The sequence below is a fragment of the Diorhabda carinulata genome, chromosome 12, assembly GCF_026250575.1.
Source record: "Diorhabda carinulata isolate Delta chromosome 12, icDioCari1.1, whole genome shotgun sequence".
In the NCBI taxonomy this organism is placed as follows: Eukaryota; Metazoa; Arthropoda; class Insecta; order Coleoptera; family Chrysomelidae; genus Diorhabda; species Diorhabda carinulata.
The window spans coordinates 6,323,341-6,346,595 of NC_079471.1; the positions used below are offsets into that span (position 1 = coordinate 6,323,341).

General features: G+C 32.4%; 1 protein-coding gene across 3 annotated transcripts in view; it reads left to right on the forward strand.

The window, feature by feature from the left end:
* Nucleotides 1-22,873, forward strand: part of LOC130900187 (uncharacterized) — a 32,348-nt gene extending 9,475 nt beyond the window's left edge. For 2 of the 3 annotated variants that reach the window (XM_057810636.1, XM_057810634.1), the window contains exons 2-13: nt 391-1,933; nt 8,780-8,865; nt 9,209-9,421; nt 11,383-11,547; nt 12,526-12,598; nt 14,374-14,462; nt 15,527-15,662; nt 17,772-17,936; nt 19,994-20,146; nt 20,205-20,357; nt 20,443-20,620; nt 22,174-22,873. In XM_057810636.1, coding sequence (XP_057666619.1) covers nt 431-1,933; nt 8,780-8,865; nt 9,209-9,421; nt 11,383-11,547; nt 12,526-12,598; nt 14,374-14,462; nt 15,527-15,662; nt 17,772-17,936; nt 19,994-20,146; nt 20,205-20,357; nt 20,443-20,620; nt 22,174-22,421 — 3,162 coding nt within the window. In that variant the 5' untranslated portion in view covers nt 391-430 and the 3' untranslated portion in view covers nt 22,422-22,873. The remainder of the gene's footprint in view (nt 1-390; nt 1,934-8,779; nt 8,866-9,208; nt 9,422-11,382; nt 11,548-12,525; nt 12,599-14,373; nt 14,463-15,526; nt 15,663-17,771; nt 17,937-19,993; nt 20,147-20,204; nt 20,358-20,442; nt 20,621-22,173) is intronic. The other variant, XM_057810635.1, reaches the window with a different exon arrangement.
* Nucleotides 22,874-23,255: the final 382 nt, after the last annotated feature.

Here is a 23,255-nt window from a genome sequence, read left to right on the forward strand (position 1 = left end):
TGTCAAATTGATCTCGTACAACAGCCGTCTCTAATTCAAATACTGATTTCTTGTATTTAAAATAATAAATTTGACAAAATATCTGTTATGTACTTTTTATTTCAATCTTGAAGCTATTCTTCTAGTTATTTTCAATCTATCGGTTTATACTAGTTATACTTTTGAATGCATTCTTATAATATTAATAGTAATTCGTTATTATCAACTTAATGATGTGTATTACCTGCTCAAAATGAAATCGTCTCCGTCTCTGACAAACCGACCTGAAAACTATTAATTATATTGTTTATTCTGCTTAGTTTTTATCGGTAAACGTCACACAAGCTAAACAACTGTTTCCAGTCTCGTTTACCGTGTATTATACTGATAAAACCGTTTCAAATGTTTCAGAATAGAAGGAGAAATGTGATAGAATCGTGCAATTAACGGAATGAAAAAGTTTATAGCGACTAAAATCAATAAACAGCAATGGAGAGTCACTGTTCCGAATATCAATTCGAATATGTTTTGGAGAAGTTCGTCAAAAGAAGAAAAACCCGAATCAAAACGATCTTCGGGATTTTATGATTTCCAAGAAGCACAACAAGAATTTGACAAGTCGTTAAGTTTACAAAATAGTCTCAATTTAGAGGATACTTTTTCATCGGCTTCTACAACTTCAGAAGAATTTGAAGATGCTAGAGCAATGTCGGATAAAAGTAGTAAAAATAACGTTGAAAGTGACACTGACGGAGAGGCCTATCAGGATGTTGAATTAACCTCGACCCCCAAATCATCTAAAAATATAGACGAAAATAACAGTAAATATCATTATGATGTTCCCAGGATAAGCTTCAAGTTTTTTGGCGAGAAGAAAGAAGAAAATATATATGAAAATGAAGAACTATGCCACGAACCGATTAGTAGTATTAACAGCGACATACAAATTGTTGTGACAACTTCAAACTCAGAAAATCCAACCTTATTCAATATTAATGATATTTCACCGATTTTAGAAGATACATTAATTGATGATGTGGATAAAAATCAAGAAAACTACCCGTTATGTCACCCAAACGAAAAATTCGCATCCCAAACTGAAATATATGTAAAAAGTATCGAAAGTATCCCAGTAGCTGTAATAAAATCAGCAGGAAGCGATCCAAATTTGACTCTTAGATCACAGCTTGCAGAGGACAATTTTTACCAAGTGCCTAGACCTTTAGTAAAAAATAATAGACTGTCTCATTCTCTTCAAGATTTTAACGAAGAAATAAAAGAGAATACTCCCAAATTGGCTTCATCGAATGATTCTAGCATAGATCACATTTCCGCTAGCCAGTTTTTTACAAACGTAGATGTCGAAAGCTCAAAAACTACGAATAATTCGGTAACAAAAAGTAAACTCTCTAAATTGAGGAAACCTGCTATTCTGAAGAAACATCGATGGAATTCATTACGAAACAAGTTTAATCATTTGATACAAGAACAAGCTGCCAAACAACAAGTCGGTGCTTTCTCGGAAAAAGAAAGAATAACTCTGAACCTAGAAGAAATGTATAAAAACTCGAAAAGCAAATGCAAGAAGGTATTTGAAAATACTAGCAAAATATTCCATAAGAAGAAAATTTTTGTCGATACAAACTCCGAACTTGTTCATGGAAGAAATTTGAAGGCTAGTGATATAGAATACAAATTCAATTATGAGACGAATAATAGCATTAAAAATGACAGTACTGATTGCAGCAACAATGACAACAGTATAAACCATAGTGAACTGGATGGAACTGATATTAACGAGTCATTCACGAGTAAAATTTCCAGTGATAATTTTGTTAATGACGCTAGTTTCAACGACAGTAAAAATTCGACAGAAAACTCCAAGAAAGAAGAGCAAAGTATTGATTTTAGTGCCATAAAAAATGCTCTCATGAAAATAATTACATCAGCCGAGGTAAGTTTTCTCTTCATTAAAGCCCCTTGACAAACGAAATAGTTCATAAGAGATGTACTTTGTGTGCAATTACATCATGACTGACACTAAATCTTTTCTACTACCTACTAGTTACTTTTTGCTCAATAACCTATTAAGACGACATTTGGTCTGTTAATGTTATTTTTATTACCTGCTAATTGCAGATAAATCTAGTAAATTTTGGTTTCATAATCTGATCTGTCTACAATTGATTGGTTGGTACCATTTGTATTGCTTGCAACCTGCAATTCTTGAGAAAAATCTAGTTACTTTTGGTTCAGTAACCTAACCTAACGTACGTTGGTACCATTTCTATTGCTTTCTACCTGCAATTCTAGTGAAAAATTTAGATACTTTTGGTTCAATAACCTGATGTCAATACAGTTGGTTGTTAATAACATTTCTATTGCTCTCAAGTTACATTTCTAGTAGAAAATTAGTTATTTTTAGTTCAATAATCTAACTAACACTAACGTACCAAATATCAGACAGACCAGTAGATTTATTATAGCTCTCTTATAAAACCAACTTTTTCGTTTTCTGTGGTTGGCATAACTTCTTGTTCCATCGAGTTGTTGTTGCTGTTATCTATATATTTTACTTTTAATTTGTGGCGATTGACAGTCACAGATAAGAGTAAAGGGTTTGGGTTAGTGGTGGCCTGCAATAGCCTTGCATAATAACGAAAGAACGTGCGGTATTCTTCGTATGCAATATTTGAACCTTGCGAGAAATATAACTCAAACGTCATATAGAAATTTGCATATTGAATTTCATGTAGGTAATTCAATCAAATTCAAAAGAAATTAACAATTCTATGATGTAGAAAGTAGAATGAGTAACATTTTAATGCAGTGCCTGATCTGAATAAAGGTTTATCATTGGGAGCTAGAAAATGGTGAGAAATCGACGTTCCAATAGTTTTCTTTTGTATTTCAAAACAAGTGCTGTTTCGGATTTATGTTTTTATGTTGTTTAGCCCACTGCAACCTCTTATTTTTATTTTGACGTCTTAAAAGAGGTTTCTTCACTGTCACCTTTCCAAAAAGGCCAGCTTATCCTTTCCACAGTAGAAATACTCAAAGGCAGGTCCCTAGATTCATTGGTCTGAGCTGCTATATCTGCGTCCGTGAGTCGTCAATCACGTTTACCGATCAATATTATAAGTACGTTTATTTTCAACGGTTTTGGTTTGTCGATAAATTTTAAAGCAGTGTCTGGTCTTTACAAATTTAATGAGTGTCCCGATGCTTATCATTGGAGGCTAGGATATGGGGAAAAATCGAGGTTCCAAATATTGTTTTGTATTTCAAAACAAGTGCTGATTCGGATTTTACGGTTCTTCATTTTTAGTTTCTTTTTCTGAAAATGCACCGACTTGTTGTTTAGAAGTTTGTTCTTGTATCAAATGATTAAACTTGTTTCGTAATGAATTCCATCGATGTTTCTTCAGAATAGCAGGTTTTCTCAATTTAGAGAGTTTACTTTTTATTACCGAATTATTCGTAGTTTTTTAGCTTTCGACATCTACGTTTGTAAAAAACTGGCTAGCGGAAATGTGATCTATGCTAGAATCATTCGATGAAGCCAATTTGGGAGTATTCTCTTTTATTTCTTCGTTAAAATCTTGAAGAGGTCTAGGCACTTGGTAAAAATTGTCCTCTGCAAGCTGTGATCTAAGAGTCAAATTTGGATCGCTTCCTGCTGATTTTATTACAGCTACTGGGATACTTTCGATACTTTTTACACATATTTCAGTTTGGGATCCGAATATTTCGTTTGGTTGACATAACGGATAGTTTTCTTGACTTTTATCCACATCGTCAATTAATGTATCTTCTAAAATCGGTGAAATGTGAATGTTGATGAAATTGCAACTTGCAACTAGACGCTGATTCCTTCATTATTCTTTGATTGTGGATCATTTCTTCGGTGTTTATGATTGTAGTTCAGTCCCATTTAGTCCTGTGAGATCCAAAAACGTGACGTGATTTATAATTTTTAGACCAAGACATCTTTTCGTGAAGTTTCTATACGAATTGTTTTTGTTCTCGCAAATTCAGACTTGTAAGTTTTAAAAATAGGTAAAACCAAGGAACTATGGGTTGGAACTCGTTTATTAATCTCAAGTCTTCTTAGTACAGTCAAAATAACTGTACCATTACTGCCGAATTAAAAATACCTCAATGTACCGTGGAAAACCACGTGAAAACATATGCACCAGGAGCTTTGGGGATATAAATCGTTCAGGGCTTTGAGTATTTCTACTGTGAAAAGGAAATTGAGAGAAGTTGGCGTTTTTGAAATATGAAAATATGAAAATAAAACTATTAGGTTGCAGTGGGACATCAAAATTGAACGAATGAACAGCGGGAGAGAGTTTTATGGATCGATTAGTGGAAGTTTGAAGTTTTTCGGTCTAAGAGAAAAGTTTTAGTGCGCAGATTAAATGAAGAACGGATGTCAGATTCACGTGTAATCACGACTGTAAAACACGGTGGAGCCTCGGTGATGATTTGGAGGAAAGGCGACTGGAGACCTGGAAAAATTGGAGGGATTTTGAGAAAGCAGGCAATAAAAAAATATTAAAGGAAAAATGTAGAATATTCGGCCAGCGCCTTTATATTCCAGCATGATAACAATCTCAAGCATTTCGCAGAGTATTTGGAAGAATTGGAAAGGAAAAATGTACTGAAAGTAATGATTTGGCCGTCACAGTCGCCCGAATTCAAACATATTAAGGAAAAATTGTCAGAAAGCAGTATCCTACTTTTACTTCACATGTTTGGAATATCAAACAAATGGAACCAAATAGAAGCACTGATGACAGTTCAATAATTTTTGATATCATTCTGATGATTGTGTTAACAAAAATAGCAAACCAAACAAAAAATCGGGAAATAAATGTTTTAACACTCCAAATAAGGGAAATTATATAATTTCAATGTGATAAAGCGTGGGGTGCTTCCTGAGATAATTTTATAATGACTACTTATATCAGTATCTATCATAATAAAATATTTACGTCAAAAAACATCAAACACCCCACGCTTTATTACATTAAAATGATAATTAATTAATTACTCTACGGATATTTCAAGTTTTCATATTTTTATGTTATAAACATTAGATGCCGAACTGAAAACCTTGAGAAATCACACAGTTAAGGAGCGTTTACATTATGCCGAAACGGCCGAGTGGAATGTTCGGTTCGGCCCATTCGGGTCGGCACGACGTCCACATAGTGTAGACGTCCCGAATTGTTGCCGAACCGCGCAGTTGTGAAAAATCATTTGAGCATTGAGCGTGAATTGCGTGATTCGTGCAAAACAATGATCAGCGATGATGATGCGATTCTGGCTGCAGCTGCTACTATTATCATCTTCGTTGCAACTTAGCTCGATATTATCCACCGTTCTTCGTGGTTTAGTCTCCGGTTTTAATTTTTATAGTTGGGATTATACCTGTCACACAATGACGGACGGACATGGTACATTTCTATAAGCTTTACAGTTTCTTCTTCTATCTATTCCATGGCATTCACAAAACTTAATATCGTAAGCGATCACGTACCAAACACTTAAAAACTCAAGAATGAAAAATACCATGAGGCAACGTTGAGTTTTGGTTAACAGAAGCCGATCGGCACGTCCACACTGCAAAATTTGTGCTGAGTTGGTTCGGCTTTCTGTGATCCGTACCGACCTAATTCGGTTTGGAGTCGGCACGATTCGGTTCGGCTTTCGGCCCAGCGGACAGGCCGAAAGACACGTCCACACTAATTCGGCTTTTCCATCCGGCCTGCACCGAATCATGACGATCGGCATGATGTGGACGCTCCTTTATAGTTCGCTGAAGTACATTCTTCATGTCATTATGCTAATAGATAAAAAATTACTTTTCTAACAAAAAGGTAATTCTGCATTATCTGAAAATTTGTTTCGTTTTCAAAATTACAACCGCAACAACTTCAACTTATTTTCAATTCTAAATAAAAAAAAATTATCAAAATTCCACAGTTGATAAGCTCAATAAATATTCGTTTTTATTGTAACAAATCATAGCTAAATCGTTTTTTGAATTACGTGTAAAGAAACAAATTTTATTTAACGATGATTCACATATATAGCTGGGTGCAATATTTATTTCATTTTATTAAAATAGTTCTCACAATATTCTTTTGTTTTAAAAATCTTATGTAAACGTATTATAACTATGTATATATGCTTTAAATACCGTTAATTTCGTTTTGTAAACGTCTATTGTTGTATAAATTTATTCGCAGCTTCTATAGAACTAGCTGTAAAACACTCTAAAATGCTGTAAAGACGTTTATCAGTTCTCTAAGGTTATGCTTCTTAGTAAACATAGGTTTATGAAATAAAAAAAAACAATAAAAACCTAATTTTGTTTTATACAATGCGTTATTATGTACTATGTGGAAAAATGTGCAATTATTTAAACGAGGTTTTACCCAATAACTGAATTGGAAGACGTGGAATGATCTAGTGGCCGAATAGATCCCCCGATTTGGCTCCTCTCGATCACTTCTTATGGGACTATTTGAAAGTATATTTTAATAGACCAAACAATATTGCTGATATAAAATTCAGGATAACGAATTAGAGGACTAAAATTTTCTAAAGGGTGTTTATAATTCAGAGGGGGTGCTGGAATAATATTTTCATACCGTAAAATGTCAATTTAAGAATAAAAATCGACCTGTTTCAGTTTTTATTTCACATAGTTCATAATAACGCTAAAATTAATATTATTCCATACATGTTGCATTGTATATTGTCACATAATATACAATTACTTGTTCAGTTAGTTTTTTATTTGTGGCGATATTCTTAAAAAATAAAAAGTTTATCTATTGACTGTTAAGGGAAATCAATTTATTTGTTGATTTCAATCCATTCTATAATCGAAGACAATAACTTTCACTTGGTATAAAGCCGTGGCGAATAGATAGTTATAATCTTGTTTTCTAACAGTGGTGATTTCATGTAAATACTTCAGAAATCGCTCAAGAATGTCGCACTTTCTCGATGCAACTTCTCTCAAAATCTTTTCCGTGATTTTTATAAGCCTAAGCCATCAGAATAGCTGCCTACCGGTTTTTAATGTACATTCTAGAGTCATTAAAAACATGAAAACAATCAACACAATAATCACACTATGGAGAACAGTTTACCTCTGGTTTCTGAAGACAATAATTTGGCTATCGAAACAGACGGTATAATTCTGAGTTTTAGTGTAGTAGTAGCAGTAATAAGCATGTTCAATATGAATATCATCAATGGGTTCAGAAATTTCCACCCTACAGAAGTTAAAAACATTACACAATTATAATATAATACTACAATTGTTGAGATTCAACTTGTTATACCGACGAAAACAGAAAAATTAAGTTATAGTATATAAAGAAATTATGTTTCTTCTGATTTAAAATTGGCTTTATTTAAATAGAGGTAAAAATTTTACGTTTCAACCTGTTGCCGGCTTTATCAAAATACTTGACACTAACAATTTGCGTATTTATATTAATTTTATATTAATCAAACAAATTTATAAAAACCTTTTACAATTTTCAATAATTTAACTTGATTATTTGTCGTTGTATGACTCAAGTTGAAGTTATATGCATGGTTGTAATTAATACTTAATTATTCCTTATACTCGGATCCTATCTCTAAAGCAGACAGGCCTGAATTATTTTTAATATTGTGCAAACCGGTGAAGGTGTATAAAAAAATTCATTTATGATACTCAAAAGTAAATCCCTGTGAAATGAACACATAAAGCAAGATGTACAGAAACTTCAAAGGGAAAAATTGGTGCTGCAACCCAAGTATCCTAAGGTTGATGTATTCCTTCGTCTTAAAGATCAAGACCAGCTGTGAGCTTGCAAGATAAAGAGCAAAACCGTGACCATCGTAAGACCTATCATCACGTGCGGAGTTATTGCTTAGATAGACAGAACTATCCTACTGAATACGAGAGACATCCTCTCCAAAATTCAAAGGCTGATCAACATACATATATATTTATATATACAATAGGAGCAAAGAAAACATGTCTTTCAGCGGTTATTGGGGTTATTATGAACCCCACCTCGTTATATATAGCGAGTTGCACAAAGAATGCGATTTAGTAGATTGGGTACAAATGGAAAGAATTGACTGTAGAAGAAGGAAATGGAATTGTTGATAAATTAGATATAGAATTCGAAGCCGCTGCTAGGAAACTACGTCCAGAAGAGATCGGAAGAATGCATTAGCCAAAGCAAAGCTGCATTGCTAATTTCAATCACCTGAATGAACATCTCAGGAAATTCAAACTAGTGGGAGAAGACTCTTGCAGATTCTACGATTTAGAAGATGAAACAACTATACTTGCTGAATCCCACACTATACAGAATCACAAGGCTCGGAAAAAAACAGCAGGTGTGAGTACAATTAATCGTTCAGGTGAAAGTTAATAGTAACCCTATCAAGCTTCTAATTATACAACCTGATCGAGACTCTCGTAAAGCGCCCTTAACACGAGTTTTGGTAAGTAGAAGCGACAGGATCCGCAATTTCGATTTATTCTATATCCACGTCGTCATGCTCTATGACTCAAAAAACTAACGAGCGATAGGGACGCGAGGCGAGTGAAGTCGAGGACTCGCGTTCTTTCGTATGACGTAAAGAATTTGAATAGGTCATAAAATATTTATGAATTCTGAGTAATCCAGATTATTTAAATCTGGCGACAATAATTATATTGGAATAGTGATAGTGAATCGATGTCAATATAATACAATGTTTTCTTTTTTAGGGTCAGAATGGTTTTGAAGACTTACGGAGATACGTTAAGCAAGGGGGCGATTTCTGCAAAGAGTTGTCTCAAATTTTACAAGAAAGGTAAGTGGTTTTTTGTAATTTGTTCAATCGGACCATAGCTCGTAATTTATGAAAATGATAAAAGTACTGAATGTAATGAATTAAATTGTTGTTAACCTACTTTTATCTTCGGAAATTGAGAGTATTAATATTTCTACGTAACAAACATTACAGTTGATTATTACATTGATACTTTTTATTTTTTAATTCTTGTGTGGTTTTAATCTATTTCGAGCATATTCCATTGTTATTATCATGCCAAAACGTCTAAAATATATTTTCTTGGAAAATTGACCCAGGTCATAATAAAAAGGTAAACAGTTAATGAAATATAAAAGTTGTAACACCCATTTTTCTTTTATAGAGCCGAAGCCGAAACTCAATACGCTAAGCATTTATCGAAATTAAGCACCAAACTTTCTCGAGCATGCCGAGAGGGCGTTGGTGGATTAAACGAAGCATGGAAAGCTGTAGCTTTAGAACTAGAAACCACCGCCGAAGCACATCGATTACTTGGAGTTGCACTTCTCGAAGAAACTGCAAAACCTTTGAAATCTCTTACAGAAACCCAACATAGGTTAGGTTTTAACACATTTATTAAATACTGAACACTACAACTACACCAACACTCACAATTACATTGGTGTAGTGGTAGTGTAAACAGTTTGTTCAGTATAAATATCACCAACGGTTCCAAAAAACTCCAACCTGGTATAATCATTAAGAACGTAGGTGTTTAGGTGTCGGTGTTTGTTCTTTTCTTCTTTTATTATAATAATAATGATACACTATTGTATTTCGTAAACGCACAACTTTAATTACATATATTATCCTTGCATCTCATATATTGGTATTGAATTATTATACATTAAACAGAATTTTATGAATTTTACGTCTGCAACTCTTGTGGTGTGTATCTTGAATGCCCTGGGTTTTGCTGTCTCTCTTCTGGGCCCTCGTGGTCGCAGCGTTGCCAGGTTTAGCTTCCATATAAAATTTAGAAGTCGTAACAGTAGGTATAATTAGTTTTTTGTCTCCGATCTTGTGGTACTTCTCGCTCTATTTTTGAAATTTTGAATTTGTGCAATAATATATGATATTTACCACAATAATTAAGTGTAGGTTTTATTTGAAATGTAAAGACGCAATAATTTATTTTTGGAATAGGTTGCAAATGTTGTTTTATATTTCACAGCAACTATCAACAACTACAGTCTGATTGTGTCACGACTAATTTGACGGATTACAATGTTTTTTACAATTTAAAAACTTGAGTAACTTGCAGCACTTAATTTCTTCATTTTGAGAAGTGTAACATTAAAACAAATACACGAACGATTGTGAAAATTGTGTAATGACCCTTTATTTTTAAATCATCGAATAGTAGAATGTGTTTTACCGAGTGCCGAAGATGATCTATGTGAAGGTCATCCAAAAAGAACATCAACGCCAGGAAACATAGGAAAAATACAAAATGCAAGGTCGTTGATCAAACGATCGAATTATATAGGTTCTCATTAAACGAAGAAAATTTATTTCTCTTCTGACATTGTGAGTATTAAGTCTTAAGTTACAGAAATATTGGGGTCAAATGTGTGCCGCTTTCAAAAAACACAATAATATGCAAATCAACAATATTTGGAGCTTTAAAGAGAATAAGAAAAGAATTTTGAACGTCCTTTCATAACTGTAGATGATACTTGGTTCTATCACCATGATACTGTTACAAAACAGAGACTAAGGAATGATGCAATTCCGGTACTTGTTGAGTTGAGTTCCATGTAGATATCCTTCACACTGGTATAAAAATAAACATAAAGTATTGTTGTAATCTTGATCTAATTTATACAAGAAAAAAATCTTCTGTAATAAACATAATGCACCTTCTCTAAAACACCATCGAGGAGGTTAGAGAAAACTGAAATACACACTGGTACGAAATCCGCTCTATTCGGCAGATTTTGCTCGCTATGATTTCTGGCTTTACTCAAAAAATTCTTGCTGGAAAACACTTCAATCGAATGAAGAGGTAATAGCAGCCGTTGAAGCTTATACCTCGCATATTTTCTCCTCAAAGATGGAATCTATAAATGAGTACAGCCATAGAACAAGTGAATTGAAGTTTAGAAAGAGTATATTGGATAATGGAATGTTTTTTGTAACAAGCTCAACATTTTTTGTAGCTACAACATATTATATAACCTGATGGACTTTTATCTCAGATCTACACCGATTAAAGATTAAAAAAAATTAGTACTAAACACTTACAAAAGTGTCCTTGTCCTAACTTCGTTGTCGCGTGCGAAAAAGTTCCATTTCGCGAACTTATTAGGTGAAGAATCATTGTCATTCTAAGACAAATTAGTTCGAAGTTTCTAGAGAAAGATAGAGTTGAGGTACATACTTAGACTTACTTTATATTTGTGAGTATAATAGTAAAAAAAATCATGTAGACTTAATCGTAAAAAACATGTACTTTGTATTATGACTAGTATATGATTGCAAATTGTTTATCTAACAAAATTCAAATTCTTTAAGGATACGAAAACAATCGGAATCTTCAGTAGATAAAGCAGCAAAATGTTTGTCTGATTGGAGAACTAGTGAAGCCAAAGGAAAGAAACACAGTCACGCTTGTGCAAGAGATAATGAAAAATTACAGGATGCGGCAGTTCTGGATACAACAAAGTATGGAAAACAAACGTAAGTGGATAATACGGTATCAAAATTCACTACAAAAACCTTCACAATTTACGCTGATCTAATATTGAAAGTAAAATGTTCACCTTCGGTTTCTGGAGATGTTAATTTGGTTATCGAAACGCGCGTCAGACAGCGTAATTATGAGTGTTGGTGTAGTGGTAATATAAACAGTTTGTTCATTTTGATTACAGAAATTAAAGCTTAAACTTTTTTAAAATACTCCTTTTACGTTAGGGTTTTCTAAAGCAAGTTAGTTCAAATTAACTGATAAATCGTAGACGAAAATGGAATTGGGAGTTATTTTGAATTGTATGACAGATCAAATGTTTTATTTTGTCTTTGACATTGAATGTTTCCTAACAACATATCTTCATATTTCTGCGTCAAAACCTCTGTATAGCATACGCATCTTCAGTAGCTCTTCAAGATTTCATGAATCAGATAATCCAGAAAAAAAAACACGTCTATTCTGAGCAAAGGAATGAAAATGATGACTTTCGTTGTGAATATGTTAAGCACAAAGAATTTGCTCATGAATGTGATTACAAGATCACTATGTTGCGACTCATACAGCTTCGTTATCCTTTTACATTCCCTAAGTAGCCCCTTTCGCCTTTTGGCTATTTATCATATTGAAAATGACGCTTAAAAGACATCGATTTAATAAGAACGTGTTATTCAATTCTGATATTCTTGATGTAATTGATTTATTGATTAATATAATTACGCAAATTGTTAATCAGGTCAAATCAATGCAGAAGTAGGTCGAAACGATTTTATCCGTTTTTAAACGACAGATGGGACCAAGACAAAAGACAAATCATTAAGAAATTAAGAGTATTATGAATGATGTCACTCAACGTATGATAAGGAATAACACCAACGTGGAGCTGTGAGAATATACACAAACCTCTTGTATTAATTTAGGATCTTATCTTATTCTTATTTTTAAAAATTAAATGTATATTTATTTTTTAGGGTTTCGAAAAGTTCTAGTCTGATCCATTTGCCCCAAATGAAACAACATTCCACCGACAAAGAAAATGCAAAGGTGAGTTGGTAATTGATATATTCATTGAAATATAGCGCAGAAATTATTTCAATGAAAACAATAATCAATTGAGAAGCTTTATCAAAAAATAGTTGGGTTACGAAGGAATTAACGTTTGTCGCAAGCATACTTAGAAATATGAACTTTTGTTTGTTTAAAAATGTATGAATGCTATCGTATTTCAAGGTCTTATTGAAACGTTTATTGAGAGATGCTCTTACTGATAATTAGGTAACGATTTTGAAGATCATCTTTCATGTCCATGCAAATAGAAACACTATTTTCAAATTCTAAAAACTACAATAATCATTGTTTTCACTTTTTGAGGCACGTTCTAAAGATTCCTCGTTCCTAAGTGACTCATTTCTATTTTTAAATCGCTCATACCACTCATATAGTGTTCAAAGTTACTATATCGTCACCATGAGGGATTTCAATATTTTATGAACCTCTTTGGAATTATTTTTTCAACTTGCAACAAAACTTTATTTATAAACACCTCCCGAGAGAAATCTCTACTGATATTACAATATGAAAGTCAGAAAGAAATCAATGAGCAAAATGATTCTAACCTAAATTAGAAAACTTAAATCTAGGGTCTTACTCACTAGAATATCTTAGAGTGTAATGTTTTAATAACACTAAAACCAGCGTGTTACACTATGCCATGATTTCTCACTAAATATTTATTGCGCTAAATCGAAGGGCTTAAGTCTTTTGGTCATGTCTGTCTTGTTTAGGAGCTGGATTGCCACGACATCACATAATGAAGCAGCCGATGATCATGGCTACTGGCAAGTTTGTTGTGGTTTGGTTAACAGTCTCCGTCTGAAGATCCCTTTGAGTGTCACTGCTTCGGTAGTACTAGGGTGTATCGATGATGTTCCTTAATATCTGATTCTGTAATTGTTGAATGATTTTGATGTTTTCTTTTACTCGCACAAACCAGGGCTGTATGTCATAATTCCAAATAGGACTCAATAATTGCTTGTATAGAAGCAATTCGTTGTATGTGGATAACTTGGAAATTCGTCCTAGTAGCCAATACATGGATTTTTCAGCGAGCCTCACGTCGACCATTATATTTTGCTGTTTTAACTTAAGAAATATGAAAATGGTTCATTCTGATAGAGCATCTATCTTCCTTATTCGTAAATTTGGTGTGAATGGATTTAATTTCATTCAACTTAATACGCCATCTCTTGGTCCAGCTGCTAATTTGGTCAATGGATGTTTGTAACTTTCAGCAGCTTCTTCGTGGCTATCTCCCACGGCCATAACTACCGTGTCAGCGAAAGTAGCTATTGTGTGGTGTTCAGGGTACAACATATAGAGCACTGGACCAAGTACTCTACCCTGAGTTACTCCTGCCTTGGTTTCTTTTGAATTAGAATACGATTCGTCTTGCTTTACTCTGAAATATCTATCTGACAAGTAAGACTTTAGGATTTGGGAATATTATCTTGACAGAATCATTTTCAATTTGTGGAGTAATCCTTTGTTGTTCAAGATTTGTGTTTCACGATAAATACCGTCAACACGATTTCACTAAAGCAGCTGTAGTAGCATACTGAAAATCCAAAACGGATACAAATGTTTTACAGCTCAAAACATGAGATATTTATTCGCTGTTATAAAAATCCATTTATATTTGTATTTGAATGAACTTGTATTTGACTGTCTATCTACTTATCATTATAAAGAAAATATAGAATTTTATTTTTTAACACTAACACGCGATTTGATCATTTATGTCACTTTCGTTTTGATTTCAGTTGGAAGGAAAGAAACGAAAGGCTGAAAATGCTGTGAAAAAAGCCGATGTTGAATATTATTCACTCTGCGTGAGAGCTGAAAGAGCAAGGTAAATTTTTTGTTCGAAATTATCACACATTAAAATCATGTCGACAATTATTGAGAGATCAGAAACAGATGATATTTAGAATAGTTAAAATATATATATATATATATATATATATATATATATATATATATATATATATATATATATATATATATATTAGGAAACGTATCACTGATTATGAAAGTACCGACAATTATTATTAGAAAGATCCTCATAAATAATATGTAGAATTTGTTTTTGTTGGTGAATTAACACAAACACGACACTAACTGTAATATAAATTTAATGCTTTGCCCAACTTTATTACTTCATTCATCTTTAAACCCATATCTTTCCATTTTTTAATTTTTCAATCAAGATTTTTAGACATGCAAAATATTCGCGTAAAGATGAATTTCTGGAACTTATGGGCCACACCTCGTATTCGTTTATTGAAGATTGTAAAAAATCTGCATGGTCTATAATCTGAAACACAAAAATCGGATGTGACATTTTATCTTCTGTATATATATTTTTTAAATATGATTTTGGTATGAGTTTATTTACGGCAATTGTTGCAATTTGTTCTGCCTTACTAACTACTATGGGAATTATGCTCAAATATTTACAGTTATGATAGGAATAGTTATTAATAGCATTATATATTCATTTTGCAGTTATTTGAGGATGAGTCCGTGACATTTTAAACTTTCCACCTCATCAATGGAAAGGCCACACTGCTTCTGTCAACAGCCATATCCATGATTTGTGCTAAAAATATGTATTCTATTAAAAAATTAAGAAATTATTGATCTGTACTCGTAATTTGCTCTCAAGTAAATCCATGTTTACAATTTAAATGTTCATATCAAGTAACATCTAATATTTTAACAAAAAATGTATCGGATTAATATTTTATACATGATCGTTCGAAATCGTACTGCTAGTAATCAAAAGAGAAACTAATTCGACTATAATCGTATGTGAATATGGAATATTTTTATTGAAACTTACGTGTACACTAATGTATCAATGTATCGTTCGTTTTTGAGATTTATGAATAAATTTTTGGTTTCGCTTTGCAGACTTGAATGGGAATCAGCAGTGTTACGAGGGGCAAGTACATTCCAGTCACTAGAAGAAGAACGTTTAAACAATTTGAAATCTGTTCTAACATCATATCAACACCATCTTAATGATTTAGGACCTAAACTCATCGAGGTAAATATTTTTGTAGGTTATTTATATTATTTTCACCTGTATTCACTCATTACGCTATATAATGTACAATAATTTTTCAGGAAAATACATTTATTGTATATTTTCTCATGTAATAAAAAAACAAATTTGCGAATTTTCGTAGGTTTATATCTCTAAAGACACTGCATAAAGACATCATTCCAACGATGTTATAAAGGCTACTCTGTTTCTCCCTGTAATTTGATCGTTACTTATATGATTACTCACTCTCGTCAACGTTGAAGATTTTTTTGCGATTTCCCTGTAAACTGGTAAGGTAATTCATCAGCTCAATTTCCATGGACAGGGTAGGAAATGCAATCAAACTAAATCGACACAGAACTGAATAAACTGTTTACACCACCACTACACCAACACTCACAATTACACTGTCTGACGCGCGTTTCGATAAACAAGTTATCGTCTTCAGAGACTGAAGGTAAACTAAAATCTAATGACTTACCTATTTTATACTCAATTTTACTACCAATAAACCTTCTCCCGACAAAATTTAATTCCACCGGGGAAAAACTCCTTGGCACAAATCTTCACATTCATTTCTTGACTACTAAACTATAGAGTGGGCTGTAAGGAGTTGGCCTTTTGTCCCTAATTAAGCTACTCTTACATCTAGCAATGTCAATGCTTTCAAATGCATCCAACAATTCCATTAATTCACACATACTGAGCATCAAAAAACTTATCACTAACTTTTCATCACTGACTTTTTTCCAATCATGTCAATCGCCTATTCCAAATCTTGTTCTTCCATTCATTCTTAATAGTCCAAAAGTTACTTTCAAGTTTCTTAAGTTGTCCAGTCTATCATTTGACTCTATTTCTCTCTCTCTCTAAAGGTTGAGTGCTCTATATTTGTTTTTATTTGACAAATTGAGATAATAAGTTCCTTCTATTCATGAAATTCTCATTCAGATTGTGTTCTATAAGCACATTAAAAGGTGGTGTTGTGATGACTATATACGTGGACAAACAAATACTGTAAACAGTTTACTTCAGTCTCTGAAGACGATAATTTGGTTATCGAAACGCGCGTTAAACAGTGCCATTGTGAGTGTTGGTGTAGTGGTAGGGTAAACAGTATATTTAGTATGAATATCGCCAACGGTTCCAGAAATTTCAACTTAAACTTCTATAAGTTTTATAGAAGACAGATGAATAACAGTATCTGTTGTTTCTGCGGGCATTTGAGTGAATTTCGATTTAAGTTTGCTTGAATTACGGTAGTATAAAGGTGTTTCAATTGGAGGTAAAGAAGCAGTCCTAATGCTTTGGATTTATGTGCCTTCAATATTCAATCCTAAATCAACTGGATATATTGATTTTGAAGATTAGTGAAAATCCAATCAAAAATTTGTATTTCTCCACTCAAAAGCAGGTACAGGTGGAAAGTATATACACATCACTATAGCTCTAATGAAATTATCTATGTATGTAATGGTTTCATTCTCATAACTGAATTTTTAACAAAACTCACAGTACTTTTGTTTCTTCTGCTTCTTTTTTTAACAACGTCAATCTCAATTCTCAAAATATTAAGGACTAATTGTAATTTACCTTTATGGAAATAATTATGATCGGAGGAATGCAAGGAACAAGGAAACTTTCATATATTTTGTGACCTTAATCTTTATTTTAAAATCGGAGCTTTTCTGCTATTAGCAAGTTTCATACTAAATTTGGTCTCTAAATAAATTTTGCCTAGACACAAAGTGAAATTACAACGAATATTTAGAACGTTGAATGAAATTAAATCAAATTTAAGAGGGGCTCAGGGAGTGGTACTAACTGAAATTTAACCAACTAAGAATCAATTTCGAACAAACTTTCAGTTCTGAAAGCTATCCATAAAGTCTTGAATGGACTGAACGTAAGCAACATCGTTTTTGAGAAAATCAGAATCGCTTTTTACAATAAAATTTCACGCATGGTTTATTATGGAATGATATCTTTGTCATATTTTGGAGGTACTATGAAAATTCCAAATTTGTATTTTCTATACCATACAGATGATATGCGATAAGAATCATTAAATATCACTACACAGCACAGTTATTTATTATTTTATTTCAGGCATCTGAAAGGTTGAAAGGTCCAATACACTCGACAGATCCTGCCAAAGATTTACTCACTTTCCAGAATCTGAGACATAGCTCCCAGCAAGTTTCAGAACAACTGTTGCCTGATTTTTATTGTGAACACATCACATTAGCTATGAACCGTGAAAGGCGAAAACAGGCGAGTTATTAAGAATCTCAATAACTTTAATAAACCCGAATTTTAGAAAATAAGGTGTAAATATTGATTATCAAGATGTAAACTGAGAGAGCACCATAGTTTGGTTGCAACTATGTGATAATATTTGTTACAAAATTAAACATCACTGCTGCCCCTTATATTTATTTCTTTGAAATGATTAAATATTCATTAGGTAAATGTTTATAAACAATCCTATAAAACACTTTACAGTCGAGCTGTCAGTGTGTCTTTTCTCAAAGGCAAAGGTTATCCGTCGTCTTTGACTATCAGAACCATTCTAAGATGCTTTTGGTTTGGGAGTGAAATCTTCATGGGGCTTTTCAACTTATGCCTGCATTATTCAGTATGTTATTTTTCTCAACTAATATAATATCTAATAATGCAGCTCCAAGTTAAAAAGGTCCGAGGTTTTCACATTCATACCAAAAACACCTTGGAAGGGTTTTACAGTTTTATAGCTACTCGTGGTAGAGTTTATCTGTAATACCAAGAAAAAAAATAAACACTAATATAACTTGATAAAAATAGGTATATTTCGGTTTAAATCGTACTCCACCTAGATAGGTGGTTTGGGATTTGAGTACTAAGTGAAATAATTTGGAATTATAAACATTGTAAAGTGTGTTTGTAACCTTACTTCCGTGGCAGAAGACTCTTCCTCAGGAAGTGGTATTCGGACCCAGTTGCAGTATATAAATAACTGGAACTCAGATGGGGTGAACAATCAATATTATATTGGACGCCACCAGCTTTCTAACGAACGACGTTATAATTAATAAGAAAGGCGGAAAAGCTGGAAATACCTTGTGAATTAAATCAAAAATAAATATTGAACAGTATAAATTAAGAAAAAACTCAGATTTATTCATATATTAATTGGGTTCCCAGAGTTGAGGTTGAGTTTGTAGTTGGAAGAAGAAACGAATAGATAGAACAGATTTGAACAAAAGGGGCTTATGCTCTAACATATAAAAAACTGAAGTTATATTTTTTTAAAATATAACCCAACAGGAATTTGTTCTATTCTACTGTTCCCAAAATAAATAGAATATGAAAAATGTCATACAAAATTCGCTTAAAACAAAAGGAATCCATAGAAATTTTTGTGAGCACAATAAAAAATGAAAGAAAAACTTACCAGCGAATATAAAAAATAAAATCGTCACAAATTTACTAACATTTACTTTTATTTGGAGTGTAGATAGGTAGAGGAAGATTTCGATTAAATTTCGAGGTTTTATTGAATTTCTCGAATAAATCCGAAGTGACTACTGTGCCACAATATTTGAACAAAGTTATATTCAAAATATTTGAAGGAAAACGTAACAAGCCGAACGGTTTGTTACAAGCTGCAGAACTTTAGTAAACGTTTATCAACTGAAATTAATTTGTATGACAATAGCTGCTTTCCATTTACACCAAAACTCAGATAATTCTCACCTGTGACGTCGTAACTCAGTTCGATGTACGTTTCTTTTTTATCTCACAAGTGAGTTTGTACCTGCAATCTGCACAAGCTTGAAACCGTGTGCTTTACTGAGTTTTGAGATTGAAATTGAAGTTGAGGACATCTCGTTATCAAATTTTATCATAATCAAATAAGTACACAATACTAAATTATTGAAAAGAGTCATTGATGTAAATAATCTTATTGAGAATATTAATTCTATTTGAGTATAAAATATTGTAATTTATCACAACAGCTTCAGAAACTATTGAACAAACTACTTGATGAAAAATTTATATTAAGAATTTGCACAAAAGTAAATTCCTGTAAATTATTGCCATTCCACCGCTAGAAGACTCAGTTCATGATAATTTCGCAAAAATATAAATGTTATTGTTGATATAAATTCGAAATAAATCCCTAGTAGTGATATAAAAAATAGTAGATAGTTATAACTTTTTTCATCTTATCGGATTTTGATAAACTTATGAAGCGCAATTCAATGCTTGATAAAATGTTTTATAATTGTTTCATTTCGCTTTTTGTAACGATCGCTAGAGGAAGTTGTTTGAAAAAAGTATTTTTACAGGCTTTAGTTCAACTCTTACAGCTTATTAGACAAGATATGGAAAGAGAACGTAAATCTAAAATTGGCCTGGAAAATTTATCGAAAGCTATCCAACAGACTCCAACCTTTGGATCCGAAGATTCGCAACAAACTGTAATAGAAAAAATGTATCATGTAAGTCGAAAACAACTCATATGATGTAGTACCATATTTTTCATTTATATGTTTTCAGATGAAGTCTATGTTAACTTATTTAGAAGGAGCGAAATACAAAGTTCATAATGCATTGTCAGAATTGGATAGCAGACCTCGGTCTTCTCATCCTTTAGCTGCCTATATAACCATAACTAGAGACAAATCAGGGTTACAACAAAGTGTTCTAAAGGTATGAATTTCACTAGTTGATTTAACAAAATGACACAACAAAACTTTTATATTCATTATTATTATTATTATTATTATTACTCTAGGTTCCTCAATGGTTACGAGATGAATGGTGTGACAAAGATAAAAGTCCTGTAAGTCAAAAATCGACGAAATCGAATCAATCAGACAATTCAGATCCCCATAATAATGACGTAGAGGATCCCGATTGGTTAGTCAGAGGATCAGCAGATGGAAATTCAAACCAACCAGATTCTGATTTTGGTAATATTGCATCTCGTATATATACCTATAAAGTATTTGAGTAAATTCCACAATTAAACGGGATTGTGTGAGTCAGGATTTGCCTTTGATTTCTTTCTGTTTTTTCTTTGATTAATTTTAAAGTTAAAATACCATAATATGAGATATTTTAATTCTTCACATTGTTTACGAACGAACGAAAAAATAAGTCAAAAACTATTTTCCGAAGAAAATCAAAATCAACAGATTTTTATATGTCTGAATACGAAATGTTTTTGGCTTTAGAAGAATTGCAAGTCTTAACAAATCAAGGGAAAAAATAACCCGTCTATGTCACAGAATTACAGCTGAAAATCTGAAACATATGTGACTATCTCTATTGATGTAGATATTGTGGTGTTCGAATTCTAATTCCACCTGAGGTTTGAACCTTTTGGGTAGTCCGCCACCCATATGTCATATTCGCAACCATTCATATATTTTTGCTCCGTAGAAACTTCCAATTTTCATCCTTCAGACAAGAACAGGCACTCTGAGCCTTCAAGCAGTACACACCATTTCTTGGGCTACGTCAGATCATTTTCCAATTGAAGTGGTTTAATCACAAATCACCTATTTTCAAACACATTACTCAATTTTAAATCAATTTTCTAATTAAAGTTCAGAGCCCTGGATAATTTAATGACGATATCAATTGTACAGTTTCTCTTAATGATTCATTATAGTTGTGTTGTGCTCGTGTTTTTGTTTTCTAATTATAGTGTTGGCTTTTTAAGTGTTTTTAAAATGCCTTATAATAAATTTATAAAAATAAGAAACTCAAACACTTCATCATGAGACAGGACAACTATAAAAATCCCTAATCAGTCAAGTAGTAATTATAGTCTTAATCTATATTTAGGCTATGCATTTTTAAGAGATTTTCATGTAAGTTTTTGGTATGGAAATTAATTAAGAACTGTCCATAATAAGTGTAGTGTGGTGTGTTTTAGACACAGGATTGGGTGTTTTAGACACAACAATATGTCAGTTGTCAGGGCGATGAAAAAGGAGACACTTTCTATTCGTCCTACGTAAATAGTACATGATATACTTACTTGTATTAGTAATAAATTCATTATTAAGTATATTTTTATCATTATACAAGTGTACAACATAAGTTAGTTTACTTATGAGTAATAATAATCACTGCACCAATTTTACTATTATTTATTTTCATTTTTCTATTGTGAAAACAGTAGTTTATTACAATTTATGTGTATATTACAAATCGTTAACTTTCACGAATACGTGTTGCTTCCATTTGTTTGTATAATTGCCTATATTCATTATTTTTTAGTTTTAAACTAACGTCAAAAAACAAATTCAAAAGTTTATTCTTATTTCTTTGGAATTTTGTTACAAAACCATTTGAGTATCAAACATTTTCAGCCGGACGTAGATTTAGAGTGAAAATGATTTGTTTTATATGCATGTAAAAAGGCTAATAATACAAATATTTGTTTATGACAGGCAATTATCATTTATAGAGGCATCTGAAGAGACCTATAGGTTAATTACTCTTGTGGTTTCAGATGAATTTTCGTCTCAATGCAGTAGTTCAGGAGATAATATCTGCGCCCAAGATGATAACCCAGTTCATCCTATTGCAACATGCAAAGCAATTTATGCTTATACGCCTAACATGAACGATGAATTATTATTGAAGGCTGGAGAAATAATTACTGTTTATCGTCAACAGGAAGACGGATGGTGGTTGGGAGAATGCAATGGGAATGTGGGTATTTTCCCAGCTACTTACGTCGAAATATTACGAGACTGATATATCAATATATCAAAATATTTTTTATATAATTATATACTTCAATGCCAATGTTAAATATTTTAATATAGTACGGGTTTCTAAAATCAAAATAAAATAATCCATTACTTCGGTTTATTTTTCTCGTGTTATTATTATTATGAAATTTTTTGCAAGAACTTTGACAATATGAAAAAACTCATTTTGCAAATTTCTTTTTGGAAATAAATACACTGTATGATTTCTAGGTTAGTTTTATTTTGTACATACTGTATATTATATGTATTATAATATTTAATATCGTACAACACTATTGTATTCAGTTTCTCATCAATAATGTCTAGTAAAGTGACCTTACATTTTTTCTGATAAACATCACTTCATCATTTTGAAAATATTGTCATGATTTTTCTATCTAACTATGTATTCATTTGTATGAACTTTTATATAGACAAATAAATTTCATAAATTTCCTCAGTGTCATTTATTTTGTAATCTGATCATAAATATCTAAGGTCAAATGTGGCCAGCCAATCAAAATGGCCAATTGCTTGTAGTGAAATGTTACATGTGCTTTGCATTTTTTAGAGGACGCAATTTTATTATTATTTATTGAAATATATGTGGGGAGGGGTCAATAGAAGGTTAACCTCAAGTTTGTGGCGTCGCCACCCTTGTCCCCAGGTCGCTATCTTGGAAAAAGGGGTGCAAACACCTTATTCGCGATATCTCTGGAATTATGCGTCGTAGAAAAAATTCGTAAAGACATAATTTGTTGCAAATTATTTTGCCTACAAATATGCTTATATAATTTTTTGCCTTAAATTTAAAATTAATGACGATATAAGCAAAAAT